At 37.0% G+C, this 16,176-nt stretch overlaps 1 protein-coding gene across 3 annotated transcripts in view; it reads right to left on the bottom strand.

The window, feature by feature from the left end:
• CCDC178 (coiled-coil domain containing 178) overlaps window positions 1-15,307 on the bottom strand; it is a 195,308-nt gene extending 180,001 nt beyond the window's left edge. Inside the window, exons 1-3 of one of the 3 annotated variants that reach the window (XM_064442784.1) lie at window positions 15,006-15,307; window positions 12,401-12,530; window positions 3,352-3,432 (exon numbers count right to left, since the gene is read on the bottom strand). In XM_064442784.1, coding sequence (XP_064298854.1) covers window positions 3,352-3,366 — 15 coding nt within the window. In that variant the 5' untranslated portion in view covers window positions 3,367-3,432; window positions 12,401-12,530; window positions 15,006-15,307. Of the gene's footprint in view, window positions 1-1,358; window positions 1,430-3,351; window positions 3,433-4,478; window positions 4,586-12,400; window positions 12,531-15,005 lie in introns of those variants that run through there. The other 2 variants (XM_064442785.1, XM_064442783.1) reach the window with 2 other exon arrangements.
• Between the last annotated feature and the right edge of the window lie 869 nt (window positions 15,308-16,176).

Here is a 16,176-nt window from a genome sequence, read left to right as displayed (position 1 = left end):
AAAGTAAAATCTAAACTCTCTATATTTGTAGTATAGTCATTTCAGTATATATGCCTAATTTTGACTTTTAAGAGCATTAATGAAATACTTGTACTACAGCAACCCCACCTCTTTTTTTCCTAACTCATAGTTATGATGATGTCATCATCTAGAGGCCTCAGACTGTTTTCAATCTCTGTAAACTAAGTAACACAAACTTAGAAGAGATGTGGAAGATATGCACAAGACTTACACAAGCAATTTAAGCGAACATTAAAGGAAATAAACATCTGGACATGTCAATGCTTGCCCACCTATTTCATGTATAATAATGACAAAATTATGACATTAAAATCATTTCACTATTCTCACATCATTTTAAATAAAGGTGAACGAGGCCACATAAAATTTCCTGTCAAATTCATGTCTACTCTAAATCCAGATATAACAGTAGTTCATGCACCTTGGATTCTTCTAGTATCTATGCTGCAGTTGCAGAAATCTCCCTGCAGAGTACTTAACGGCATTTGCAGAATACTAATCTAAGATATTTTTCCTGATGTGCTGCTACGATAACATTATTGTCGTCAGTATTGGAGATAAATTATTTAAATATAACTTGTCTGTGCAAGAAGTGATGAGATCTTCTTGCAGTGTAGACATATGCAAAATTTATTATCGTTTGGAAAACAGTTCTCTAGCAAAAGTGAATTATTTAAATGATACTAATCATGTTCTCAAAGAAGTTAATGGGAAGATTTTACTATACTTTAAAACGGTATATATTGCATTCTTTCTTTATCTACCTACCTGTTTTTTTAGCTTCCCTTTATTCTTGTTTCTACTCACACAAAATCTATATAGGCTAGGAAAACATTGTGTACTGCTCGATAAAGAACCAAGATATTTTCAAATTCATGTCTCTCAATGTAAGATTAAAGAAATTTTTTAATCAAGGAATTGTTAAGAACTGTTCAGGAAAAAACATTGCTTACTATAAATGACAGAAAATGGAACACAGATCAATTTGACTGTCTACTCAAGATTAATATCCAAAACTATTTTGAAGACAATTGATATAATTGAAGCAACTTGACTCTATGTGCACCTGAATCATCATATATTAATTTACTAATCTTTATATTAATATTACATTATGATATTGTTTTTTTTTTAAGTAAGACAGTTTGATTTGCCAGAACTGTTATGTAGATGAAAAACACATCATGACCAGTAAATGGACCTGCTGGGCACTATTTTGTAGAGTGCATATGACGTAAGTTGAATTTTTATAAAAATCAATGTAGTAATCCTATTTAAATACATACTTATTCCTATAAAGAAAAAAAGCACTTCGCCATTTTCAACCATAAATGTACCTGTTGAAAGCATTTCTCCATTTTTAATTCTAACTCTTGAATGTGACAAATAACTTTGTTAATACAGGGTAATGGAGTATTTACAAAAGCACAGCTACGTTGCCTTGTGGAGATCCACTTGCTCTTATCTGGAGAAAGAAAGAGAATACAGAAGGCTGCTAAACTTCATGTGTGGGCATGTGTTAGATTTTCTCATACCTGATTTTATTCCTTTTATTTGGAACTTGGTAAGCTTTGGTCTTGAAATTAACTAAGAGAATGTAACAGCTACATCTATTAATATGCACACTTTGTGCACAACATATTACTACTTTTTGAATACAATCGCAAATACAGGGAAAGAGATCCAAAATTTTTGAAGATTATGAAAGAATAATTTGAAAGAGATGAGACATGATAAAGGGGTATAGGTTCAAAATACAATTTGTTATAACTACTTTTACATAATTAATCCCAAATGAATGGAGTTTGATGATTTTATGCTAGTCCTGAGCAAGGGTATTATCCAAACAGTAAAATAATATCAGAACCCAAAAAGGCAAAGGTGGCAGTTACTATAGAAATGCCCAGAGCAAAACAGAAAAGGTCACAGGTCCTTAGAGGCAAGCTTAGACTACTCTTATGTATACAATACTTAGTTCCAGCAAATGTTTGCTTCAACCTTATGAAGGGATGAAGTTCCAGAACACTAGTTCCCATGCTGGGAATTTAAAGCTACATGACATAGATGAACTGTTTTATGAGAACACACAGATTTCACAATTATGTTTTCTTTAAAGACTGTTAGCCTTATAATCACATAAATAAATGATACTGTGGCACACTATTGAATGCTAACTATTTAATTAATACACAGAATGGGAATATGACTGCAGAAATCACTAATGAAAGGTGTCAGGAAGCAGAACAAGGCACTGAAACTTAGCAGTCAAGCTATTAAAAAGTCTAAGAAGCTGTCCTACAAACATGAAACATTAACCTAATTATGTTCAGAGGGATACAATTCTTTAATGTGTCTTGGAGATGAACCAAAAATAACAATAATGGTAATAGGGATTAAACTGTAAAATAGGACCAGATAACCTTCATACACTCTATGTGGAATAATCTCTTAGTGTCTTAATTAAAGTGTCAGCCTAAAACATTCAAAATCTGTAGGTTACATAAGGCTCTTTTAACTTCAGTTTATCATAAACGGTCTTACTGGAATGGAAAAGATCGTTTTCAAGATTTTGTTTGAAAAGACAGCCCATTAAAATGGATATCAAAACCTATTCCATATGATCTTGCTCTGCCTGTTCCTACAGCCAGAAACCTTCATAGGATGCCTACACATCACAATCCTAACAAAGCATATACAGACGTCATAACTTTTGCACTCTGAAGCACAACACAGAAATTCAGATTTTGAGGCCAACATTACTTTAATTTCCCCTAGTTGCTTCTACTGTTATTACTCATACATTTTACTGAATTAACATTAATGTTGTTGTAAAAATGTTTCCTTTCTTTACATGACTACTGTAACTAACAGATTACTGTTAATCTGTTAATCTGTGTAAGATTACTTTCTTACTGCTTTGGTTTTCCTTGGTAAATGCAGACATTTATACAAGCAAGTCTTCTAACACCTTTGTAAAAGCAAGCTAGAAATAGAATCAGTGAGAAAGTGGAATTATTTACCATTTCCTTAAAATCTAAAAGTGACATTGAAATCACAAGTGAAATACAGCCAATCTTTCTTTTCAGATAAAAAACTGAACTATCATTAGAGGATGGAGTGACCCCAGTAAGTCAATGACTGACTCTCAAAGTCTACAGATGTATCATTTGTATGAATTTTTTTCAGGCAGCGTGACAGAAGAAGCAAGAGAGAGGACTAGTGTTATATAATATTACAAATACAAAATATAAAATAACTTCTTATACCTTAAACTTAAGCCCTTCATTAAACTCTTTGAAAACTGTGTAATAGAAGACGTAGATGACGTACCTTGGCATGGCTCATTACTGTCCTTAGAAGAACAGGAGAATAACTGTGTTTCAAACATTGTTGCTGGTAGTACTTTTCAGCCTAATGATTAGAAAGATAATAATACATGTGCATATATATATATATACACATATACACATTTTAAAAATTCTAATTTTCATCAGCAAGAAAATTTATTCCATCAGTGATAGATCTACAGTATTTTTAAAGGTCAGCAAATCCATTTTCACTTTTCCTACTAACAGAAAAGTAGCAATTAAACAGTTGATGGCAGTACAAATCACACAGTGAATCCTATCTGAGTAATGAAATTACAGTTAAAAAGCAAATGAGAAACATGACCACCAAATTTCAACCTATGTGGCCTGGCTTTTTTAATTATGCAGGTGATTTTGGAGCCTATCATGACAGTGGTAACCAACACTAACTAGAAAAATGTGAAAAACAAAATGGATAACCTATGAGATTAATTTTAATTAAGAAACTGTCAATAGAAGGGCGGTCCATCAACCCGTACTCTGAAACACTGTCACCTCAATGGACAGAAGACACGAGAGGAAAATAATCTACCTATTTGCACATAAACTTGTAACTCAGATTTACTTCAATAAACAAAATAAACATTATTTATTTATAATTCAAAAAATAAAACTGTCAGAAAACTTAGTTGGTTAAGCCACAGGACACCAAGCTGAGGTAATTTACCAAAATATTTTATCACCCTTAAAATTCATGTATTTGACAAATAATTGTACTGCCATACTGAGACCCAGGTGTACACCTCCCCTTCCCCACCCCCCAGCCCCAGCTTGCGCAATTGGCATAATAGAAGTGCACAGTAAACTGTCTCTTCCAACTACTATCAACCTACAAAAACTGACTATTAAAAAGGCAAAAAAAAAAAAACCCCAACACCTATATTACAGTCTTCATCAATATAAAATACTGATATCCCATAGATCATAGATTTTAGCATCCCATATTCTTGTAAGTAGAACTATTAAAAACAGAGGTACATTTATTCCAATTTCTCTGAAAGGGAAAAGAGCTGCCCGAGAGTCTAACTGGACGGACAGACAGAGAAAACAAAGAACAAGACCAAAATATGCTCTTCACACTCTCCATACCTCAGATTATTGATCTATCAAACACAAACTCAAGTCTGTTCCAAAGAGATGCTAGAAGAACATAAGAGGACCAAGCTTGCCGAAAGAAATGGTGAACCCACAGCTGATTTTCTAGACAAAAATCAGACAGATTTATTGCTGTATTACCATAACAGAATTGGAAACTGAAAAATATGAACAAAACCTTTCAAACTAAAGCTATGGAAATTTTTTTTTTTAATTAAATAAAGTTCATAACACATGTAACAAAGTTTCAAGTCACCACATTTTCACCTATGCAACTCTCCTTGGAAAATGTATCATATGAGCCATTCCTGCATGTCATTTGCACGTTAATACCTATTTTTTCCAAGTTTGGTGGCTTTTTCAATTTTCTGAAACAAGTCTCGCCAGTGGCGGGGCTCAATGTTGTTCAAAGAAATACGCTGATTTGGCAAGCTGGAATTTTTAACTGTATCTCTGACAGGATGTCAGCTTCTTGGACTCTGCAAAGCAATATTCTACTCTCCTACAGGCTCATCCTGACAGTCAGACCAGATGGACCATATTAGCTCCAACAAAGAGTATAAAAGAATATAAAACTCTTAGTAAGTCAAAGAACATATGTATTGACAGACAGAATAGCTCGAGAAAGGAGGAAAGAGAAGAAAAATACTCATACAGAAGGATGAAATCCAGGAAAAAAGCTTAAGAAACTATTTCAATTTGCTGTTGCTTATATAGCCAGTAATACATCTGGAACAAGGTATGAACAGACTATTATCTGATACGTGAGCTATTATCTGATACATGATACGTGTTAAGAAAAAGGCGAGAACACCACTTGCTTGATAAGGAATCATATACATAACTCAAAGATGCATTCCACTGTACATAGTAACCCAGCAAAAAAATATATATTGTACAAACCTGTAGTTCATGACAAAAGTATCATCAATCTGAGATTTGGCAAACAAATCAGTTCATTTAATACCTGCTGAAAATATTACCCTCAATATATACAAATATACTATTTATGTTCACAGCTGTAGCTATAAAATACAAATTTAAAAAAAAAAAAATCTTTTACAGTGTCCTATCCAGAAAAATAAGTCAAATCCAGTGAGTTAGCACTCACAATTCTGTACTATATACCTCCAACTTTCAGGAAAAGTTATTCTGCACAAACTGTTTTACAGAGTTCAAACTAACTTTTTCACTCTGACAAAGATAGCCACTCTGTTAATCATATTAATACAGTAAACCTTTTAAAAGTTATTCTGTGCTACTCCATATGGAAGGAGGGAAAAAAAGCATTGTGAATCTTTCATCAGGTATGTGTGTGTATATATATATATTTATAAAAATATATGTACATTTTATATATTATTAAATATGACTAAAGCTAAATATGACAGCATTTTAATTACTTTCTTGGTACTTAAACAGAAATACTTTGCCAGCTGCTAAAAATAAATTTCTAATACCAGCATCTCAAATAGAAGGATGAGGAACAAACAAAGTTTTTGCTAAATCAAAATCCTCAAGTAATTTTTTTCATTGAAAGAGATCAGAATCCACATGTTAGAATTTCTATCCACGTAACACTAACCTAGTATTAATATTTTGCATAACAAATGCTATTCCCCTGGCAGAGTCTTGGGATGTTCATAAATATGCTTCATAAAAAGCTTATTCCATAAGAACCTGTTTTTCCATGAAATCCCATACTTATCTCTTCACCAAAACTCTAATTCACTATTAAGCTCAATTTGCACTTAGTTTACTTACCTACCTCATAAGCACAATAGATATGGCCAAACCACACAAGAATTTTGTTTAAAATGTTCTCATTGATTCCTGCTTCACGGTGACTATGCCATTTGTGTTGGAATTTTTTCCTCCTTCCCCAAAATGCAGTCAGCATAAATAAAAATTATAAACTAATTCATACTTAAGAGGAGCTAACATTCCATGAACAATCTTCATTTTATTCTATCATTTCCTGACCTCCAAGTGTTAAATTTCTGCAAATACAGCATTCTACCATTTGGTTTTAGGGTCCTAGAATTTCTTGCACAATTTCTGCTTGTCCTCAAGTGATACAGTGAACCCTTTTAACCACTGAAATGCAGCCCAGGTTTACTTCAGGACAGGCAGAAAGGGACTAGCGTCCCTGAAATTCTTCTCCCAAACTACAATTAGTGCAGATGTTTCAAAATAATAAACAGCGTTGTTTAAATAGCAGTTTGCAGCATTAAAATGTGTTACAGGGATGGTCTGGTCTCACACTTGAAAACAAGGCTTCATGTAGAATTTTATAGGCTTGCTAATATAGACCACCAACTCTAATAAAAAGATCAGAATTATTATTAAAAGCAACAAAAGACAAGAAAAATTCCTTAGGTTCTTTGTTGTATTTTATTCCTTTCACAGGAACAAGATCCCAAGAACTAGTCCATCATACCAGCCACTCCAAGCTTTGAGAAGGGAATTAAGATCAAGTAACGAACTCTCACAAACTTCTTATGGTATCCAAAACTAAAAATATTATAGCTGAGATCTTACTACTATCATATAAACACCTGAAATAGTATCGAAATAAATTTGATTTTTTTCCAGTATTCCACTATTCTTGTGGTTCATTCCAGCCAGTCTGCAACTCAGATAAACTTAATCCCTACTCTTTTTCCACAGACCTTTGTGAAAATATGAACTCTAAACAACAAACAAAACCCCAATTAAATAGGATGAAAAACAAGGACACTGGAAATCTGTAATAGGTAAGGGAATTAAACCCAGGTATTCTGGGTCTTGAATAGTCATGAAAGATTCACTTTGTCTTTCTCTATATATTCTTGAGTTCCACCTTTCTGACTTGAATCAGAAAAGAGGAATTATACTTCTACCAAATAGTATTGAGAAAATAAATACCTTAAGAGCTGCTCACATTCTGTGACATGGATTCGCATAAACTATAACTACCTCTGACTAAAGGTGCTACCTAATCTACTACTATTTCAGTGTCCCTCCTCACACATCCCATGTCCAAAACCAAAACAACAGAATTACTATTCTCTTCCTTATTCCTGGGAGGTGAAAAAGACCTGGCAGTAGTAGGAAGGATCTCCCTGCTTAGGCAAAAAACCAATTCAATTGTTAGAAATGAGCACCTGGGGTTCTATTACCACAAGAATCATCCAAATATGTTTTAAAGATGATTACTACCAATGTTGATGCTACTAAGCATGTTAGTTATTTGATCTGTCCTCTTACCCGTAATTAAAATATCATGTACTATAGCACAATATTTTTTCAAAGATTATTAAATCTTAAACCTACCATCTTCCATTCTGTTGTATATGTCTACATGAAATACAGTGAATATTGGTTACCATAGTAACCACAGAACTGAAGAAATTTAGTTTTGGCATAATTGCTGCATATGTTGTACAAATCACATCTCTTATTCTAAGCATTAGAAATGAAGACACTTTTGAACTCCATGTTTTAAAAATAGAGTAATGAAGAAACAAAGAGTTGGATCAAGTATTTGCAGACATAATACAACATATTCTTCTTTAATTCACTCATTCCCTTCTCTTTTATAATTAAGAGTATGTATTCTTGCATTCTATTAAACCATTTAGTTGAATACTGTTTAAGTGATCTTTTACTTACTGATAATTAAGCCAGTTTTGGTTTTGTCGTTAAATTCAAAATACTATTTTAGAATAATAAATACATTATTAGTCAAATATCCAGAAACGGCTAAGGAAAGTTCAGCAAAAACAAACACCCCCAACAGCCTGGGACAAACTTGTTTTGTTTTTTCACTTGCAACAAAGCTCACATTGAGTAAGGATAGATTTGTTTCTTTAGTTTCAATAGTGGAAAAGGAAAAAGCGCTCTAGGCATGCTGACACTCAGTCTTACAACAGCATAATTTTCTCAGCAGCATTAAAAAACACGCATTCAGCAGGAACAAATTAACTCAATTCAGCCAGCCTGTGAATTAGCTACAAACTCCTCTCCACTTCCTTATCAGCTCCCAGAATGAATCTTAAATGTCTGAAAAAAACCCAACCCCAAAACAAACCCACAATATCACAGGTCAGATGAACAGTAGGACTGTTGGATTTCTGTTTTACTTCAACACGATAATTCTTTCATCCTTTCCCTTCTACAGCTTTGTTTGCTCAATAACTTAGTTCTGATTCAGTCGTTTCAGAGATACCTTATAGTAATCCAGTTCATTACCACCAGTACCTTTTCATTTGAATATTCAGAAATACAAACAAATGGAATTTCAGAAAAAGTCTGGGAATACAGAACAGATAAACAGACAAATAAATTGTAGTTAAAAACAACACAGAGCAATCATCTCTACTTGAAAGCTTTAAGTCTTGGAAACTTAAAAGCCTTTTCTTAAGCTGTCACATACATTGCACAAAAATCTGTCATCAGCCAATACACTGCAACAAGGAAATGCAAAGCAAAACTCCAATAATTTGTTTAGCATACAGTATCATGCTTCTAGCCTGAAGAACCAACAACATCCTTTTTGGTTTACCTTGTCTCTTCAGACCTTCCTGGCATGAATGGGTTAAGGTCTTAATGAACTTGTGAAATTGATCCACCCAAATTTTGAAGGATATAACAGGTTCTCCATTTTAAAAAAAATGTAAACCAGGAATAATGGATAAATGAAAGACCACATTATCATTTAAAATAATCACTATTTATTAAGTGGTGGTCTTGCTGATGTCACAAAGAACAGAGAAAAAACACTAAAAACATTTTACAGTAAAAAAAACCACCACAGCATTCCCATGACATTAGAATCAGTAAAGTCTGGTTTTCCGTGGATTTTTCTGCAACATTCCCTCACAGAAGCCCAGCTCCCCTCAGTGTCACTGAGCCTGACCAGCACAGCTTCCTTTGGTAATCCTGTCTGGGCATGTGCATAGGACTGGCTTGGAGCCTGGCTGGCTAATCAAGACACGAATCAATTAGTCAGCTGACTGCTACCCTACAGAATATGTAAAGGGCTAATTTATAACTCCTTTCTTTCAGATAAGGAAATAATTTGGGTCTTTCTTTCCATTACTTAGCTGCCAATTTTCATGAAACTTGGAAGAGCTTAACATCTTTGAGACTCTTACCCATCTGTCAAATTTGGTTGGAATAGACAAAAGCTACTGGAGGACAGGCACTGGCAGATCACATACAGTCACAGCGTGCACTTTGTTTTCTTAGCTACACCAAAAAAACCTCTTTAACTGGAGGCTACCTAAAGTGACCGCCTTCATTTATTTCATAATCTTTCCATCAAAGTACATTTTGTGGGGACTTTAAACCTCACTATTTCAGAAGTAACGCGGATAAAGAAGAAAGAGGATAAGACGATGTCTTGTATATGCTAAAGAATAAAGAACAACACAGAAAAAAGACAAAAACAAGTGAAAGAACAGAGTGTGAGGGTGCTGGGAATTGTAAAGAAAAGCAGGTGGGATAGGGCATTCAAGAAATAAAACGTGCCTTCAAGGCAAAGCTGGAAAACATATATTACACAGTAGGGAAAGGGAATTAGTAAAAAGATGCAAAGATGACAAAGTAAATGAGACCTAAAGAGAGGGGAAGGAAAAAAAAAATACTGACAAAGCCTAGCTGCCAAAACTGAATGGGACAATATAAGTGAAAATGACATAGGATCTGTAAAAGAAAATAAGAAATTGATTATCTAATTAAGCACTTAGAAAGTTCCCATGACAAAACAGAAGGGGTCCAACTAGGTAGAAACTTTATTTCCTCTTCAGTAATGACAGAAGAGTAGTAGAATGTGAAAACAGATTCCATTTTCAAAACAATGCCTCCATGAATTGAAAGATCCAAGGCAGTTTCGACTAAATCTAAACCATTTCTGACAGATGCTTCTCAAATCTGGTTTGAAATCTTTTAGTGGCAGCTTCTACCAGATGTCTAAGCAAACTTAAACCAAAGTTAGCCATCCTTGCCATTAGTCAGCCATCCTAATATATAAAATAATCTTGTCGTATCTATATGGACACACAAAATAACAGATTGCCCTCATCTTGTAAACAACTTCTTAAACATTGGAGGACCGCTATCTCCCTCCTTCTCTACACTAAACAGACCAAATTCTTTTAATTTTTTTCACACACACCCATACCCATCCAGAGATTACACTTTCCAACTGTCTTTCCTGTCAACTCCCTTCCTCCAAACTCTTGCCAGTTGATCCATGTCTTTCCACGCATATATCCTGACGAGGCCCCAGCCTTCCAGCTGATCCCTCACCAGTACTAAGAACAGAAGTATTATGCTGCTTTTGGTTTCATATGCTGATACAACCCTTGCATCTATCACAACAGCATGATGCTGATTTTCATGTGTAGCACTTCAACCTACAGGTCTTTTTCTACCTTACCTAAAATTTTCTTCTCTATACACTTTATTTCTGCTTATGGATAGTACTTTGTACTTGTTCTTACTGATTTACATCCTATTCTCTCACTTCTCAAGATCATTCCAAATTCCAAATGATCTGTCCTCCAGAGTGCTTGCAGCTCCTCCCAGCAAGACGTTGTGTTCAAATTGAGAAGGAATCGTATAGTAAGCCCCTGCTGTCAGTATTAATCACAAAGAACCTCTGTTGTCCCACAGTGACAAGCATAAGACATGGTTTGTGCCTAACACAATGATACTACTCTTTTTCAAAGAGGAAAAAATAGAGAAATAAACATTTTAAAGTTTATCCATTTTAAGCTATTTGTATTTTCCCATTTTAAGCTGTATATATTTTATTATTTTATGTTTCAGAGTGACTTGAAGTTAAATAGTAATTTTAGCCATTATGTATATTATATAAATAGTTCAGTTGCAAAGATTAGAGAAAATTAGTTGAAAATTTGGCAGGATCATACGAACTATTTTAAATAAAGAAGGGAACACAACACACTACTAAATAATATAAAATTGCATCTGTGTTTTCTAGCTTGAAGAGAAGATCTTGCCAAATTCCAAATCGAGTGCTGAGTCACTATAAACACATTCTTGTTCAGTTGGACAAAGATGTATTTTGTGGCACTGCTCAGATCTTAGCAGCTAATTATTTCTTGATGCTATGTAGAAGTCTTGTTTAAAAAGAAAATTAACAGAAAAATATTTTAATTTATACAATTCAATATAGCTACATTAAGAGAACATTCTTGTACCTGTCCTGCAATACAACCTTAGAAGATGACAGTTCCAAGACAAAGCTCAGCATGACAGAAAAATAAAAAAAAAACCAAACACACACACACAAAAACCCAACCAAAAAAAAAAAAAAAAAAAGAAAAAAAACCTACTAAAAAGGTAATGGTAATTACAAAATCAACAATATCCCCAAGCTGACTGGAGCTGCTGCTTGCTCAGGCTAATTCTTACTCACCATCTACTTTCCAAAGTAAGACATCCTAAACCGTAAAACTTTTTATCTAGGAAATCTGATCATTACCTTTACTCGGTGTTTGTGCTCCAGATTCAGTAACTTGAATTTTCAAAGAAAGCTCAAAACACATGGTAAAATGACTAAATAAATTAAAAAAAAAAAAACTTCATGAGATTTTATTACATATTTGAGAGAAAAGAATGCAGGAAACGGTGATTTTTTGCTAGATTTACTGTCTCTAAATTTGCTTCATCATAGAATTGTTCTCAACACATAATAGTTCACATCATGTACACAGTTCAAAGGTCATATAAACACCCATTTTTTGCTAGACAGATTCTTACCCATATGCAGAGACTGGCATTATCCAGTAAAGACACTGTTTACTCTCCTTAATGGTAGTGATCAACTATGCCAGTACAAAGCCATTTGAGATGCATGCAGTTAGCCTAATATTAGGAGAATTACTGTAATGTAGATTACCTACCTCATCACAGTTCCCAGCCCAAGTTTTGTGTACAGGCAAGTCCTCTGAAGTTAAACAGGAAGAGCCTAGCTGATCCAGATTTTCTCAGTATTCACTGTTAAGCTGTTTCTTGTTTACACTGTGAAGGCAACTGATTCAGAAAACCAGAAGAGTTCTGTAAATTATCTCATGTCCAACTTTGAGAAACAGAATTCAAAATCAGTTAAAATCACTTTACGTACATACTATCTAAACTCAATGATTTCATGCTGTGATTAATACAAAGATCATAAGAGTATACAAAATCATGAACCCCACAGAAAGATGGATTAGATAAGTAGAATTCTCTGTATTAGGAGATTTCATCACTTTACAAATAACGATCATTTTAACCACTCAATTTCTATTCCTACTCCAAACTCTCTTTTAACATCAAGTTTAATGCTTCAGTAAATAATCTTGTAAATATCACAGAAAATAAGGTCAATGTCACTAGAACTTCTATGGGGTTTTGAAACGTGATAGCAAATATTTTGGGCCACTACTGCAGTATTAACTTTCAATGTTAGTGTGGATAGCAATCTTCTAAATGACAATTTAATCCAAAACTGCATCAAGTATTGAAAGAGGAATAGGAAATTTCTGTCTCATGTCAAAACTGAAATATAAGTTCTAACATCACCCTTCAAAAGGGGACACTCTCCCTCATTCTGTCTTCATGTCAATAGTTTCAGACCTACCTGTCTTATTTTGCAAGGTATCAAAACTAAAACAATCATCTACTACTCCCATGCCCTCTTTTTATTTAACTCCATCTGAAAACTCTGTACAAAAAGGCTTACAAACAGCTACCTATAAAACAGACCATCATATCTGCATCATAATACTAGATCTTAAAGTCAGATATTTTACCAGCATGAAACCCTAATCTCGCACAGGCTGTATGCTCTGAAATGATGAGAGCATTTGCAAAAAATTCAGAGCCACTCAGTAGGGATGAAGGCTTAAAAGACACATGTATCCACTTTGTAGATTTCTTTATTTAACAGTGGCACCATCTTACTAGACATAGACATGCTGCAACTCCATGAAAAATAATCTCAAAGGAGTGCAAATCAAACACCTCCAAAACATCTCTGAATTCCTGAAAGCACATTCAAAAAGGATCGCGCTATATTAGCAAACATATTCGGTTTCCCAATCAGGGCAATCTGAAAGAACACCATCAGTCCCAAAACAGTCACATCCTGGATTTTCAACTGGGATCATGACCAACCCCTCAGCTTCCAATATACATCTCAACATGGCCAATATAGAAAAAACAAGAAGGGATCGCTGCTAGGTATACGGTCTGCTGAAGCACAACAGTCAAGCCTACAGGGCTTTATAATTTTTTTTTTTACATATTTCCTCAATATACTCACCTAGGCTCCCAGGACTGGAGTGTGACCAAAACTTTACAACCCTGTGAGCTGTTAGAACAAGTCCACTAAACCTCCATAATTAATTCCCCCATTCCTCATTAATTATTTTCCCAAAGAAGTAACAAGACAGAGAGAAATTATAAGTCAGTCATCATCATTGTAGTAACAGCAACCTCTTCCTTCCATAAGGTTTTCAAAAGATCTTCTTCAAGGTCTATTCTACTTTGGCATGGCATCATTATGGGGTGAAACAAAGAGATTCCATTCTTTAAAAAAACAACCCAAGAGTTTAGGGAGGGTAATAAAGTTCTGGAATAACTCCTGAACCAAGTTGTTCCATTTTCCTAGCCTTATGCATTTTGCTTTTTAAAGAGAGAAAAAAACTTAAGGGACATAATAACACCCTCTGTGAGGGAGAACAAAATCTAATTTTTAATCAGTCTCCTCTTCAGTAATGACTCCTCACATTCTTGAGCCTGTGCAACCTGTTATGCATTTGAAACTTAGAAAAGGAAAGCTTAAAACTCTTTTAAGTTATATATCAGAAAGTTTATTGTATTCTTTGAATCAGTTAAGAACTCAGCAATAAGAGGGCAGAGCCTATCTAGGCATATAAGACAAAAACCCGGATCTCTCAAAGATGCTTCAGGTGCTGCACCAAGCACTGCAACAAGAAGAGGGAGTTAATTCCTGGACGGCCCCCCAGCCTCCCGCCCACCCGCCGCAACAAGCCGTTCCCGGAGCAGAGACGCCCGTATGCTGCTGCAGGGGACGTACCCTCCGCTTCAGTCCCTTCCCAGCCGCCAGGCAGGCACCCCCAGAGGCGCAGCCCCCTCAGGAGGGGGGCCCTGCCTTGGGCTCGTTCTGCCACCACGGGAGGGAGGCCGGGGTTCGCCACACGCCGCCCCGCGCTCCGGCCGCCAACACCCGCGGCCACGGGCCCAGGGCCCGAGAGGCGATGGGGGCGCGTCGCCCAGCGCCACCGGCAGCGCCCGCCGAGCCCCTCGCTTGGAGGGCGAGGAAAGACAACTTCAGGGCGCTTGTCCCGCTAGTGCCGGAGCGCCCGGCGTCGCGCCCGGGGCCGCCCCACCCCGAGCGGGAGGCGGCAACGGCCTAGCTCCCTCCCGCCGCCCCCCCTCCCTGCGGAGGCCAGGCGGCACCGGGCCGGGCCGGCCGAGGATCTGTTGCCCCCCCGCACTCACCCGGTACTCCCGGCTCTGGCCGGGCGGGAGGAGGGGGGCAGCCGCCGCCGCGCCGCCCCCCCGGCGTCCCTCAGCCCGTTTCCCTGGCAACGGCGGCAGCGCGCGGGACTCACCGGCAGCGGGGGGGCGGGAAGGCGGGGGTGTGTGTGGCGGGAGAGCCACCGGCGCCGCGCCCCGGCCCCGCACCTCTCTTACATCCCGGGGGAGGTAACTAAGCCGCGGGAGGGGGTGCGAGGCTGCCCCCACGCTCTCCGCCTCGCCCGCGTCCCCGGGGGAAGGCGGAACCGGCTCCGCGCCCCGCTCCTGCCACGCCGCGGGTTTCCGGCTCGCAGCGCTTGCACGGCCAACGCTGTGAAATCAACTCGCTTTTACGTGTTTCCAGTAAAAACTTGGCTGCTGAGGTTGACGGTGCGATGAAAATTTATAACGGGTGACAGTGCTCCACGGTCCAAAATTTGGGGACTGCTATCCTGAAGAATAAAGCCGATCCTTGCCTGTTTAATTCTTTCCTATATAAATTATTAGCTGCTAACCAACCTGGTCCAGACCAGTCCCCGCGGTTGCTGCCAGTCCTGATTTTAATAATCCACTCCTGGAAATTCTTGCATGACAGTATAATGATGTGAAGAGCCATTTCACTCAAATTTAAGTAGAGACTAGGACTCATAGAGGGCTCAGATGGGACTTAATCAAATCTAGGTTTCCCTCGTGAGAAGTATACGCTTGGCCTTCTATACTTCTCCCTTATATAAAGGGTAGGAGGTTAAAATTAAGTTAGAGAACTAGGCGAAGTGTGCCTCGCTCATACGTACTCTTAGATTGCCCTTCGTTTTCTCTTTTCACACCTTGTACCATATCAGGAAAAAAAGGTCAGAGAAATTTAGGAGACATTCCAAAACTTGTATTCCCCTGTGTTCTGTGTCCTTCTCATCACCTCTTAGAGCTGTCTCTGTGTGCATTCTAGGATGTTCGACTTCAGCCAGGATGTTTTTAATGAATAAAAAGAGAGGGGTGATGAAGTGTTTACCTTACCTCACCTTACTTCCTCAATATAACCTTAGTGAAGACAAGATGTGAGTAGTTTTTATTTTAGTAAAACTGGGCCAGGTAAAACGAATGTGCCTTTGCCTCAAAGGCCAATGGTGTCCTGCGCTGCATTAGGAGTGTTGCC

This window comes from Phalacrocorax carbo, chromosome 2 (assembly GCF_963921805.1).
Source record: "Phalacrocorax carbo chromosome 2, bPhaCar2.1, whole genome shotgun sequence".
NCBI lineage: Eukaryota > Metazoa > Chordata > Aves > Suliformes > Phalacrocoracidae > Phalacrocorax > Phalacrocorax carbo.
This window is presented reverse-complemented; position numbering and strand designations above follow the sequence as displayed.